Source organism: Phaenicophaeus curvirostris, chromosome 5, assembly GCF_032191515.1.
Source record: "Phaenicophaeus curvirostris isolate KB17595 chromosome 5, BPBGC_Pcur_1.0, whole genome shotgun sequence".
Lineage (NCBI taxonomy): Eukaryota > Metazoa > Chordata > Aves > Cuculiformes > Cuculidae > Phaenicophaeus > Phaenicophaeus curvirostris.
Window position 1 is genome coordinate 32,866,184 of NC_091396.1, and position 12,729 is coordinate 32,878,912.

The 12,729-nt window shown below is 42.5% G+C and overlaps 1 protein-coding gene across 2 annotated transcripts; it reads right to left on the reverse strand.

Moving 5' to 3' along the window:
• Nucleotides 1–871: 871 nt before the first annotated feature.
• On the reverse strand, nucleotides 872–12,310 carry EXD2 (exonuclease 3'-5' domain containing 2). 2 transcript variants are annotated; one of them, XM_069858264.1, is made up of 8 exons: nucleotides 11,821–12,310; nucleotides 10,692–10,948; nucleotides 9,521–9,647; nucleotides 8,427–8,752; nucleotides 6,430–6,536; nucleotides 5,574–5,709; nucleotides 4,618–4,824; nucleotides 872–3,360 (listed from the first exon to the last, which is right to left on the reverse strand). In XM_069858264.1, the coding sequence occupies exons 1-8, from the start codon at nucleotides 12,160–12,162 to the stop codon at nucleotides 3,144–3,146; spliced, it is 1,719 nt and encodes a 572-aa protein (XP_069714365.1). In that variant the 5' UTR covers nucleotides 12,163–12,310; the 3' UTR covers nucleotides 872–3,143. The 2 variants fall into 2 exon arrangements, with proteins under 2 accessions (XP_069714365.1, XP_069714364.1); XM_069858263.1 differs by having other exon boundaries at nucleotides 4,468–4,824.
• Nucleotides 12,311–12,729: the final 419 nt, after the last annotated feature.

Here is a 12,729-nt window from a genome sequence, read left to right on the forward strand (position 1 = left end):
AGGAAAACCAAGGCACTCCAAATGGCAAGCCTGTCAGCAGCATAATCAACATGTCACGCATGGTCTGCTCAGAAATGCAGCACTTACTGTATCTCCAACTGCCAGGCTATCAAAAATGCTGCTCGGCTCGTAATTCCTGCATTGCAATAACATCTAAGTTACTGCAAAGCCAAGGAAAAGGCAAATTGTAGTGTTTGGGAAGAAATCAGTTTGTACCCCATGGGGAAAGGCAAGCCAACCTACCCCAGGGGCCACCGGTACTACTACTCCAGAAGAGCGCCTCTGGAAACATGTATTCAGTCATATTCTTAGAAAAGCACATTGGTTTGTGTGGGCAAAAACACCTGAAGCAAAAAGGACAGAGGCAAGTTGTGCAGGGAAAGAAAAATCCCATACTGTGAAAGTCAGCTCACACAGAGAGGCAATTCTGCCCCTTCACAGAAAAAAACGATGTGCGTGGTTTAGTGCAGGAGGGTCCCAGTTTAGGCAAGATACTTGGGGCAACCTAGATGAATGCTCAGGCTGAGCAAAATCTAAGTTTTGATTCAAAAAAAGGTAGATCTGTAGTCATCATGACTGACCAACATGACCAGGCCAAGGACAGCAAAGCACCAGAACAACAATTCAAGTACAACCTGCACAAACTTGCTATGGCATTGCTTAGAAGTACAGTATCGCTGCAAGCACGTGCTCTTCCACGGCTGATCCCTGACAGACAGATTAGGGAAGGTACTGGGAGAGGGCAACTCAGAAGGCGAAGGCTGGGTGTTACTGTAAGGAACGAAGGACTCCAAGGGGCAGGGTGAGACACAAGGACAGAAGAGAAAGAGCAGGCATGCGGTAAAGGAAAAAAGACCTTCAATAACAGTAAGCCTGGTAAAAGAGCAACTTTTTACTGAATGTAACAATTAGCAATGAAGACATACACAGTAGTTTTATCTATAGACTGCCAGAAAATTTAAAATCATAACATATAAAAATAATCTATTTTTGCACAGTAAATATACCACTTCCCCTCCTCTCTCAGGTTGACTTAAAAGGATGCAAGTTAAGGATATCTTACAAACAAGAAAGAATTGTAATTAGAAAAATATTTATGAAGTCTTCCTTGCAAATTTCTACTTCTGAACAAGTGATTTGGAAAAAAACAAAACAAAAAAACCTCTTCAGTGATACCATTGACTCCCTAAATTTAGGACTTGTATCCAAATCTTGTCTCAACATCATTTTCCTGTCTCAACAAACTGAAAAAACAGAGTCCTGTGGTCAGCCCACCAGAACAAAGGGAGAAATACCAAAGCAGAATGAAGAAGTGAGATGGACGCCTTGTACTCCTGATCATTGAAGATGAGTTTCTGAGCCATGCAAAGTGCTCTGGCCCCCCTGATCAGATGATGCTAAAGATAGGACAGCAGTATCTGAACACACGCTCAAAATCCTATGGAGATAAATAGTTACATCCAAGCTGCTGCCCTAGACAGGAGGTTCTTGCTGAGATTACAATCAGCTCTGTGAATGAGCACAGAGACAGAACACATTTGGCTAGATCAGTTTTTGATTAAAATCTGTCAGTGGTACAGAAAAGGAATAAAATTGCCCTTATAATGAAAATGGTCTCATTTGCAGCTCTGTGATAAGTAAGATTTATCATGAATCTTTGATTCCTTGGGCTGCTACTACAGCTCCTCTGGGGTGGCATTAATGTATCATTTCTCCACTGCTCCTACTTATCTCAAACAGTGTCTGCTACAAACAGCTTTATCACCCCTGGCCTGTGAAATTTCTTGAATTATCTGATAAGGGAGAGTTTCAGCCACAATCACAGCAGGTCCACGATTTTGCCCAAATGTTATAATAAAATATGGGTCAGCTGCACTACAGTAGTGTGAAGTATGATTTGGGGGTTTTAGAGAGACCTATAAAAGTTAAGCACAGCTTCATCATTCTGGACAAGCACACTCATCTCATGCAATCAAAATCATCAAAAGCGATTTCACAGAAAGGCAGAGGTATTTTTTTAAAAGTTATATCTAACTAAGGTCTAGCAATAGGCAAAACCCATGAACATTTAAGAAAGTTAGCAGCACATTTTAAAAAACAACAATAATAATTAGCACACACTAGCTTGTATTTTCAACGCATTTTACAAAACACGTATTAATTAAGCCTCACAACAGCCTTGTGAGATAGGCAAGTATTATTAGTCTCATTTTAGAGACAGGAAAACAGGCATGGAGAGAGTATGACCTGCTCACCAGCACACATCAAATCTAGGAACAGAAGACCAAATTTTCCAGTTTTCTGCCGCACGTGGTCTGACCTCCTAAAAGATGCTGGTCTTTAAACAAAATTTGTTTCCTCTCATCCCTTTTAAGACATCTGACCCTATTTCAGTCCAATATAAAAAGGTACCCACCAAGAACTATTAATGATAAAGAAGTGGAAGTAGGCAATAACATCTCTTATAGACTGCGTGTTGCTGGAAACTGTTTACAAAAAGACTTTACATGGGTGTTTCCACACTGCCAGAGTCAAGGAGTGTCACTTCTCAACAGGCACCTGCCACCTGGAAGCTCAGAGGCCTATCTGCAATGCTCAGAATCTTCAAAAAACTCAGAATCTTCAAAAAAAAGGCAAGGTTTCTTTGCCACTTCCAAACAAAGAATCTCTCTCTGGCAGGGAGTCTTACCTGAGAAGAACTTGTATGAGTACAACTGCACTGAAAGCAAAAACTTTTAACAGGACACTCTCAAGGTGCAGCTAAGCATGCTGCATTTGTATTTGTTGGAAAAACTGGAAATGTTCATTTATTGTGCTCTGTGTTAAGAGAGATTATTTGGAGCCATCAGCCATCCTGGGGGCTAGAATATAACTCTCTATAGCCACTTTGAGAAGACATGTTCCCTTAGCACATAACTCTTGCCCTGAACTAGTCAGTGACAGACCAAGATTAAAAATTCCAAACGACCTGAAAATTCAAGTCAACAGATTTAACTCTATAAAATGCCAAATCTGGCAGATCCACTGCTACCTGTTTGCAAACCCAGGCCCAGATGTTAGTGGAGACATAGAAATAAAAGCAATCCTTCCACCTTCAGTTACGCATGTCCGTTAGGTGCTATCTAGAGTTCAGGAAGTTAGTTTCATGACAACTTGATCTGAAGATCCTCCCCATACTTTCGGATCAGCTTCATGTGGTTATGGTCCACCGACCATTGCTCTGGGAGGTGCTTGGGCTGCATGCTGTCCAAGAAATGCTGCCGCCAGCGTCTTTCCAACTGCATAAGGGAGCGCAGACCTCCTTTAGCAAAACACTGCACCACCTTGAGTCCATGTGGCATGTAGCTCTCATTGCAGATCCTGCCAGAACACAAGCAAGAGTTTATTTTCACCCAAGTCCACTGTGAGACACTAGACCTGTCTACAAGGAGCAGCAAGACACCAAAGATACTTTCAGCTGTAGAGTTTAATTACAGACACATGATAATCAAACCAAGAGGGAGAGTTTTAAAGCTTTGCTTCAACACTAGGCTGCTTTCTGGAACACAGTTACACTGGGAAGATGGTTTCTTTGAACTGAGAAAAAGTGTTCTTCTTTTGCAGCAATACTAAACAAAGCTTTCAAGGTCCATTACAAGCTCCTCAAGAGACAGACTGCAAACTTATGAAGGCAAAAAACCATATAATGCTCCAGAGACCTTATCCTGCCACCGAATTCCCTCTCTGGATAGGTTCAAAGTTATATATAACACTGTCACACTGCAAACAACTGTGCATGTAACAAGGAGAAAATACTGACTTCATGCAGACAGAGCCCAGATACTAGTTAAGAAAACTTGGGGAGGTTTAAGAAAGGGAGGAGAGAAGACTTCTAATATGATTGTTTTTCAGTCTTCCTCCTTGATTTGTCCTTCTTTTAAAAGAAGCATAAAATAGTGTAGGGGAAGATGGAGAGCAAGAACAGGAGATATCTGGAAGAAGAAAGGAAAAGAGAGGAAGAAACAAGAGCTACAGTTCATAGACTGCTGCTGGGTTGAGGGGAGAAGAGGGTAAATAAAAGCACAGTATGAATGCAGACTGTGATTGTCTGCTTAGAGCCTTAGGGTACAACACAAACAATTATCTTCTTCCTATCACTGCTTTTTAGTTCAATATATTAAACTACTATAAATCCAGATGCTGCAGATCAGCTCGTAGTAGTCTCAAATTCAGACACTCCTTAACTTGACACCATTATTTTAGGGAAGATACATCAATATCCCAAGGAGACTGGCAATGGGTTTTATTTTCCTTAAAAAGCTTTGAGGAGGAGAAAAGCCAGCATGTGTGATTCTCAACCCTGCAAACCCTGCTAGATTTTCTTTTATTTTGCTGCAGTAACACTTACCCAAGTGCACAATTTCTTCTTGAACTTATGTGCCAACATAAATGACTACAATATTACACCTATTGCCGGGCTTCTTATACCTGGTTTCCAGACTAGCTGCTTCCTGAAGCATCTCTGGGGTGACTGCCTCTGTGTTAAAGAAGTTCTTGATGATTTGCAGAAGTACTGCCCTTCGAGGGTCAGGCAGGCTGTCTGCATTCAGCAGGGCTCGGGCCCCCGAGCGCACTTGCCTGCGCAGAGGGTCCTCCAGGAGACGCACACCTTCCTCAGAGCCGATGGGGGCATGAAACTCCTCAGCCAGCTGCTGCTTCAGGTGATTGTCATAGTAATTGGAGATGGCATGGCAGGATGTGCAGAGTAGGAGGACATCATGGGAGTTGTGGTCCTTCATCTGGATAGGGAAGTGCCTTCGGTACTCATGAGGAACAATGTTCTTCCTAGGGAGACAAACCAGCCAGCTCATCACATTTGCCTGGAGCTGCTACTCCCTAGTTCCTCCTCTTCCTGGCCCACAAAGGGTCAACTAATACTAAAAGTCCGGGAAAACAATGATCACCAGGGTCAGGACCCTGCAGCAATAACCTCTTTTTATTTGTACTTCTCTCTACAGGTTTTCTGCATTTCTCCTTTTTAATCCCCTTCCAAAAATACATTGCTTTCAATTGAAAAAAAAAAAAAAAGATTTACACTGTAAAAGAAAAATAAAATACAGCAATGCTCTATGAGAGGTATACCTCTCAGCCCAACAATAGCAGCTGCAAAGGCAAAATTCCACCCCCTTTGCGACCTCATGGGCTTCAGGCCCACCTAAACTTTTCAAAAATGTAAGGATTAAGTAGTGGAAGGAATAGTACAGATATTTTCAGAAGGGGATGCCATCATAACAGTTTGTGCTGGCATATTGCTGCCCCCTGTCACCGAAATGCAGCACGTACATGTTCCATACACTGTGTTCTCTCCAAGGACTGATACCTCCTGCCTCTGTAAAAAGAGGGATAGCTGGCCTGTTCAGTGCCAAACTTACCGTGACACATACAACCGCAAATCCAATAGTGGTAGCCCATCCAGGATGTGAACAAGCACAATGTTTCAGGCCACTGTCCAAGCTTCTGGATGCCAAACTAGAGGCAGACCTCAGTCCTGTTTTAAAAGACACATTTTTCTCCTATCTCACTAAGTCACTCACCGGATATAGGACTCTCGTTTGCCACATACAACACACAGGTTCTCTTTGACTGTCAGATAATAATCAACTTGAGACTCGGGACGTCCTGAAGGCTCAAACCGCAGCTTCACAACAAATGGGTCTGTGCTAACTAGTTCTGAAAGGATAAAGGAAAACAGAAAATACTCAGGAGAAGTTTGTATTTGAAAGCTAAAATAACAATGCTAAACCACAGGAATCTTCCTAGTGAATCCCAAATAGTATTTCTAGTAAGAAAGGATACACTGCACTGGTGAGACTGCACCTCGAATACTGTGTTCAGTTCTGGACCCCTCACCACAAGAAGGATGTTGAGGCTCTGGAGTGAGTCCAGAGAAGAACAACAAAGCTGGTGAAGGGGCTGGAGAACAATTCTTACGAGGAGCGACTGAGGGAGCTGGGGTTGTTTAGCCTGGAGAAGAGAAGGCTGAGGGGAGACCTTATTGCTCTCTACAACTACCTGAAGGGACTACAGGTATTGCTCTCTACAACTACCAGGGGACAGGACAAGAGGGAATGGCCTCAAGCTCCACCAGGGGAGGTTCAGGCTCGACATAAGGAAAAAATTCTTCACAGAAAGGGTCATTAGGCAATGGAACAGTCTGCCCAGGGAGGTGGTTGATTCACCTTCCCTGGAGGTGTTTAAGGTGCGGGTGGATGAGGTACTGAGGGGCATGGTTTAGAGATTGGTGGGAATGGTTGGACTCGATGATCCGGTGGGTCTCTTCCAACCTGGTGATTCTATGAAAAAAATTTATGCCCAGTTATCAAGAAACAAGGCAAAAAAACCAGAAAAGCACTGTATTTCAAATACCAACAGGAAAATCAGTGTGCTCACCTCCAATCCCCTTGTCCAGATACCACTGAGCCTTTTTGCGATCACAAGTGCACAAGGGCTGTCCATCTGGTGCATGCAGGAAGCAGTTGTCATAGAGTGGTGATTTTCTAAGAAAGAAGAGCAGCATTACAGCAACCATAACAGCATACCAAAAAAACTGCACTTTCTATAGCCATGCATTCCACACTGCAATTCATGTAGCCTCCTCCAAATCACAGGAGTGTCTCTAAACACTCTTAAGGCTACTGAGCGCTGCACAGGCTGCTGCTAAGGGAAGCAGAACATCTGAAAACTAATCTGAGGTTCACTATAAGGTATCTTTACTCTCCTGCTGCCAATAGAATTGTAATTCTGAATCCCAGTTTTCAGGAGATGCCATTAATGATGACAGTGGGTTTCTTTAAAAAAAATACATTAGAAAACAAAAGAGAGTTGAAGACAAGGATGATGACCTGAGTAAGCTAAAAGAGAGTGTCAACTTACAGGCATGGCAATTTCAAAGATCAGCTGCCTAAGCCTATATTTTAATTTTATAATAAGGTAACTTTTGTAAAGCTTAGCATGAACAGCAATTCCTTCATTAATGCAGGAGAGAAATGCCACAAAAAAAGCTCATGGAGGACTAGGAACCCAGACACAGGGGCTCAGGGGAATAACGAAGCAGAGCTGATGCCCTCTGAAAGACAGGCACCCAACCTCAGTGAGTGGGGAAAAGTCCTGTCTTGAGTGGGCTCTGATGGCTTGTGGCAATGTGTCAAAGGGGTCTATTTTGCAGAAAAATGTTTCCTTACTCTGTCAACGTCCTTCAAAGAAAACTATTTTATTTAAATTTTAATCCTCCAATGTGGCGCAGCCTTCCTGTTTTGTATGACAGAGGCTCCAACTAAAAAAACCATAAAATCTGAAGGGACTTGCTGTGTACAACACAGAACTGTTAATGACTCCTAATGAAATCAATATTATTGACTACATTAAAATGTCTCCATTGCCAATCCAATAAACTTGAAAAGGAGCAAATAAATACTAAAATGCTTAATTTTCTTTCCAAATAGCAATAACAGGCAATTTTAGATCCTGGACAGCTGGACGAGGCGCTGAGGGGCATGGTTTAGTGTTTGACAGGAATGGTTTAACTCGATGATCCCATGGGTCTTTTCCAACCTGGTAATTCTATGATAATCACAGATATGATTAATTTTATTAGATTGTATACAAACAAAACCAAACACAGAAGATCTCTACATCTTCCACTGCATTGAGCTTAAAGAGACTTCTTCAACTTATTTTAATTTAAAACCAATTGAACTTTCACTAGCAAAAAACCATAAGCATTTAGGATTTGCTCCACAAAAATCACCTGCATGACAGGCACCCTGAATCCAGCCTCTGCAAGGCCAAAGTAGTGCCATTCCCTCCTCTTGCTCCCTGGCCAAGAGAGAAACACAGGGCTTTGATGCTTCCACAGACTGTTCCTTCCTGGGCTCCCTAGCACCTGACTTAAGGTGTCTCAGCCCTCCTAGCCTTAGCTTTCAGCTCTGCTCAGCACCCTGATATATCTGTGGCCATAGTGCCCTGGGACAGCATAGTACAAACAAGGCAGACCCTGCTTACAGGACAAGCTCTATGTAGTTGCCACCTTCTACATGGAGGACACAGGGCGCAGCTGTCTGGGCAGTAAATTCCATGGAGGCAGCCAACCACCTCCTGCTGGGACTCTGCTCTCCAGCTACTGCCTCCACAGAAGAAGGAAAGGCAAAACCCAAGCCAACCCCTCAACCTGTTCATGACCTAGTACAGATCCAAGTGCTGCCCTTAGTTTCAATACCACCTAGAGGAAAGTAAGGAAACCACAAACACGATTTGTCTCACACGACTGCTAGGACCTCTGTTTTCTTTCATAGCTCATGTATTCCACTTCGCTTAATGAACAGAGCAGGAGGCATTATTCAGAGTTTTCCATCTGCAGTGCAAGGAATAAAATGTACTCATAGATTTACCGTGCAGAATATCCCACGCCCAGAGGCTTTCGCTTCTGCCTCCGTGGATCTTTCACTTGCTGACTGCCAGAGGGCTGGCCATTCACCAAAGATCTCCGATTCCTTGTTTTCTGTGGTGAGCGACCCTCTCCACTCTTCTCCTCTCCTGTGCTGTCACTCTTTCTTCCTCTAAATGGGATGTCTACCAAGCCCCGGCATTTAGCCAGTGCTCTCTCCCAAGCAGTGGCAGAGTCTTCAATTTCAGATATATCAGGGAGGCTGGCAAAACCCAGCAAATGGCAGAACAGAGCCACTGAGACCTGGGCATCCCTAGCAGCATAGAGAACCTGCAAAAAAGCATAGACATCACAATATTGACAAATAGCAAACAATTCCAAATATTACCAGTCTTTTAACACTTGGTACATTAAAGCCAGAAGCTGGATTTATTTCCTTTTGAAGCTCATGCAAAGTTCTGGCATTGGAGCGACACTTTCATAACATCATCATCACCATCCCGCATTTTTAAGGCCAGTTCGACTTGAAATTCTCATGGATGCCCCCAAGAACCACACAGAACTGAAAAAAAAAAGTCATGTCAGCCAGGCCTTGAACATCTTTTGCCCCTCCAAATCCTCTCTAACTAATGAAAAGCTCTTTTTTGACACACTGTCTATAAATATTCAATGCGGTTATTTATCCTTTCACTCCCTCTATCGGCCACTGATTTTGTAGACATCCACAGCATGACTGTAAAGAAAGTGAGCAATCAAGGAATAATGTCCTAAAAGGTCTCTCTCCAATACTGCACTGAATGCTATAGATTGGGGGAAAGATAAATAAAAATGCAAAGACTTCTTCAAGGGATCTCACCTTATAGAACTTTCAGGGCTAAAGAAAAACAAGAGTCAAGAATCTAAGGAGAACAGCTGAAAATTATCTTCACAGAAAAGGAGGGAAATGCAGGCACAGACTGCGAAATTAATTTCTGACCACAGTTACACAATTTTGAGGCAGAACCTGAAGCAGGCTCAGACCTCGCTGTAGTAATGCCTCTTCCTCTACTAGAAGGTTGCTTTTCCTCTCAAAACACTAAGTTGAAAAGGAAGACACACCTGATCTTGTGTCAGTTCTTCTGCCTCCCAGTTGCTGCAACGCACATGAAGAGACTTGTCAAGTGGGCAGTTCAGGACTTTTTCAGCTAAAGACTTAAGGCTAAGGCAGTTGTCAAGTAGATCCTTCCTTCAGTTTAACAAAGAAAATAAAATAAACATATTAACAACAAATCTATACACCCCGCAAACATGGACAGCCTCACACACCCTGAACCTGCCAGAATACAATGCACATGATGTATGACTCCCACTCAAAGAGCAAACAGCTGCCCATCCTTTCCTTCCCTTCTGCTAAAATATCCATTCGAGATTTAATAATTACCAAGTGCTTGTGATATCCAAAACAGGCAATGATGGGAGCTGGTAACATTTAAGGCTGAAGTATTTAGCTCTGAACTACACTCTTTTGAAACAAAGGGGTCTATCACAGAGCGATGGACCGCCTGCCCCGGCGACCCATAAGGAACAAAAGAGCCAGGAACGACTCGGAGGAATCCTGCCAACTAGAGACAAGAAGTCAATCCTCAGTGCTAAAAAGTTCACACATCAGGTCAGCAAATCTGTGCCCCAGATCACTATAACAACACGCCCAGTCACACATACTCTGTACATGAAGAATATTCCCAAGTAAAACACTTCACTCTAGGAAGCATGAAGGATGAGAAAATGGCACCAATATTGTAGCGTTTTAATGGAAACATATGGAAATATTGTTATTAAAAGAGAAAATTTGAGCTGGTTTATCTTAGCTATTTTTTCAAATCATTCTGTAATGTTCTGCTTACAACAGTTCTGCTTACATGCCCCTGGCATGTTTACCCCATACTTCTAGGCAGTGTATTCAAACATCTGCTGACATGGTGATGACTCTCACTGTCTTGCATCACAATGCCTGGACTTCTTAAAAGCTGAAGCACGATACTCAGAAAATTCTCTGTAAGTATTGCATAAGAAGTCTAACAGACACAATTACCATGAAGATTTCCATTAAGACCATCAAATAGAAGCATGATGTTCTTAGGTTGCAGCTGTCCATGTCCCTACTCTAAAACCACCCTGAGAACTCCAGATCTACCTGCCTGGCATCATTCAGCATTTGCAAATTACTTTTAAAGTATTTCTAAATTGAATTATGCCTCCAACACAGCTGCTTCTGTCTTCAGACACTCACCGCTGTCTCATGGCTAAATACCGGAGATCCATGCTCCCTTTGACTGGAAGACTATAATCATGAAGTAACTTGCAAGCATCTTCCCAGCATCCTACCCCAACTTTCAATACGGCACTATCTGCCATGACGTCCAACAGGGTCTTTGGAATACTCTGTCCACTGGCAACAAGTTTGGGCAACCGAACAAGAATACAGAGGCCACTGCATGAAGCCATTTGTAGGAGGGATACAGGATTTGCTTTTCCCTCCACAGATACCTGAAATAAAGACAAAAATCAGAGTCTAGGTTACAGTACAATAAGTAATGCTGAAGCTGGAACAAATTGCAAAAGAGACCACTGAAAACAGGAATTACCTCTCAGTTTATACAGTCAAGTATTGTTACACGTCTCTCAAATTTTACTGCAAATGTCACCTCTTTCATAGGAATGCGGTCCCCCTGCTACTTATTGTCCCATTGCTACAAAGTAAACTTTCCCTCTTTCACCCTTCCCCCTCACAGTTGAACTGGTAGAAGAAATTAGACACTCAAAGCCACCCATTACATAAACGTTTACGGCAAAAACATTGCTTAACTGTGGCTAACCGTGAGGCGAATAAATTTCCAGTCAAAATACTGGCAAAGCCAGGCTCTATAAATTATTCAAAGCCTGTTTTGAGAGTTCACACAAGCAGAAGTTCTTTGCTCTCTGATAGTCACGGTGAATTCTATCTACATATCTGTATTATCCTCCTTTTTGGTTTTATTATTCTTAGGATTTTTTTCCTGGAATGTAGTTAGATTTAAACAGTGTAAATGCGAGCTACTTCCAGTAAATCACCTTTTAAGAGATTATACAAAACACATAATGCTATATTTAGCCATACAATTATCACTATGTTTAGTATAGTCAATTTATCACAGGAGTTCAGCAAATTAATACAACTAGTGGATTAAAAACTTAGAGAGCATACTTAAATGTGAGAACAATCAAAATTAGCAGTTACTTCACTGCTGTCATGACAGATAATCACCCAGGGAGTTTCAATAGTTAGTCCTATTGTATCCATTTAAACAACGGAATCACTCTGTTCCAAACGATTTCCCATTACAATTTGCAATCTAAAGGAGAGGTCTTCGATCACTCACCCACTCACAATCAATTCCAAGCACTGGCCGCTTCTCCAGCTCCTTCTTCAGCAAAGGTTCAACACGATGCCACTCCTCCTGCTTGGAAACTATCACTATGTCTGTACCAAGGGACCCTTCCCTTGGTAAGGAAAAGGTGGGAGATCTGAAGAAGGAAAGCACCTCTTCGTCTTCTGCCTTAATCAGTTTCTTATCTCCCGAGTCTACAACTGCCTCCTCCTGCTGACTACTACCACGTGATTTTCCTTTCCGACGCTGGCTTGCCTTCCACAAAGCCAGTCCCCCTACTGCAAGACCCAGCAGGGTCGCCAAAGTAATCGTCACTGCAGTTTGCTTGGGCATTTTTTTTTATCCCCGTTCTCCCCTCTTCACTTCACCCGATTAGAACGGCATTGTAGGATTTCACTATGGCCTGCAAAGAGAAAGGGGACAGGTGGAAATTAAAGATAACTTAATTAAACGTGTTTAGAGGTATTAAATATGCCCACTAGTATTATAAAAAGGTTCCAGCCACAATATCCTGACAGAAGGAGGATTGGGCCTCGCTTTGACAGCCTCGTGGTCAGGGAAAAGCTGCAGCGGTGGTTGCCTGGTTAGTAAGAAGAGACTGAATGCTGCTGTTGATCACCACCAGGAACTTTCATGGGAATCCATTGGTTTATACTTGTGCAACTAGATGCTTCCGATGATACTGAAAATGCCAGCAAATAAAACTCTCTAAGACTCGTTCTGGAGTTTTAGAAAGCAAGCAAGCTTTATCAGGCCTAGGCAAGGAGAGTACATAATTTCCATCAATCATATGCAATGAGAGAAGAGCTGGGGACAGAATGGATTTCCCACTTACATGCACATGGATAAATTTTTCCAGAAATCTTATGCATATTCTATTACTTTCCAAGGACTAATTTT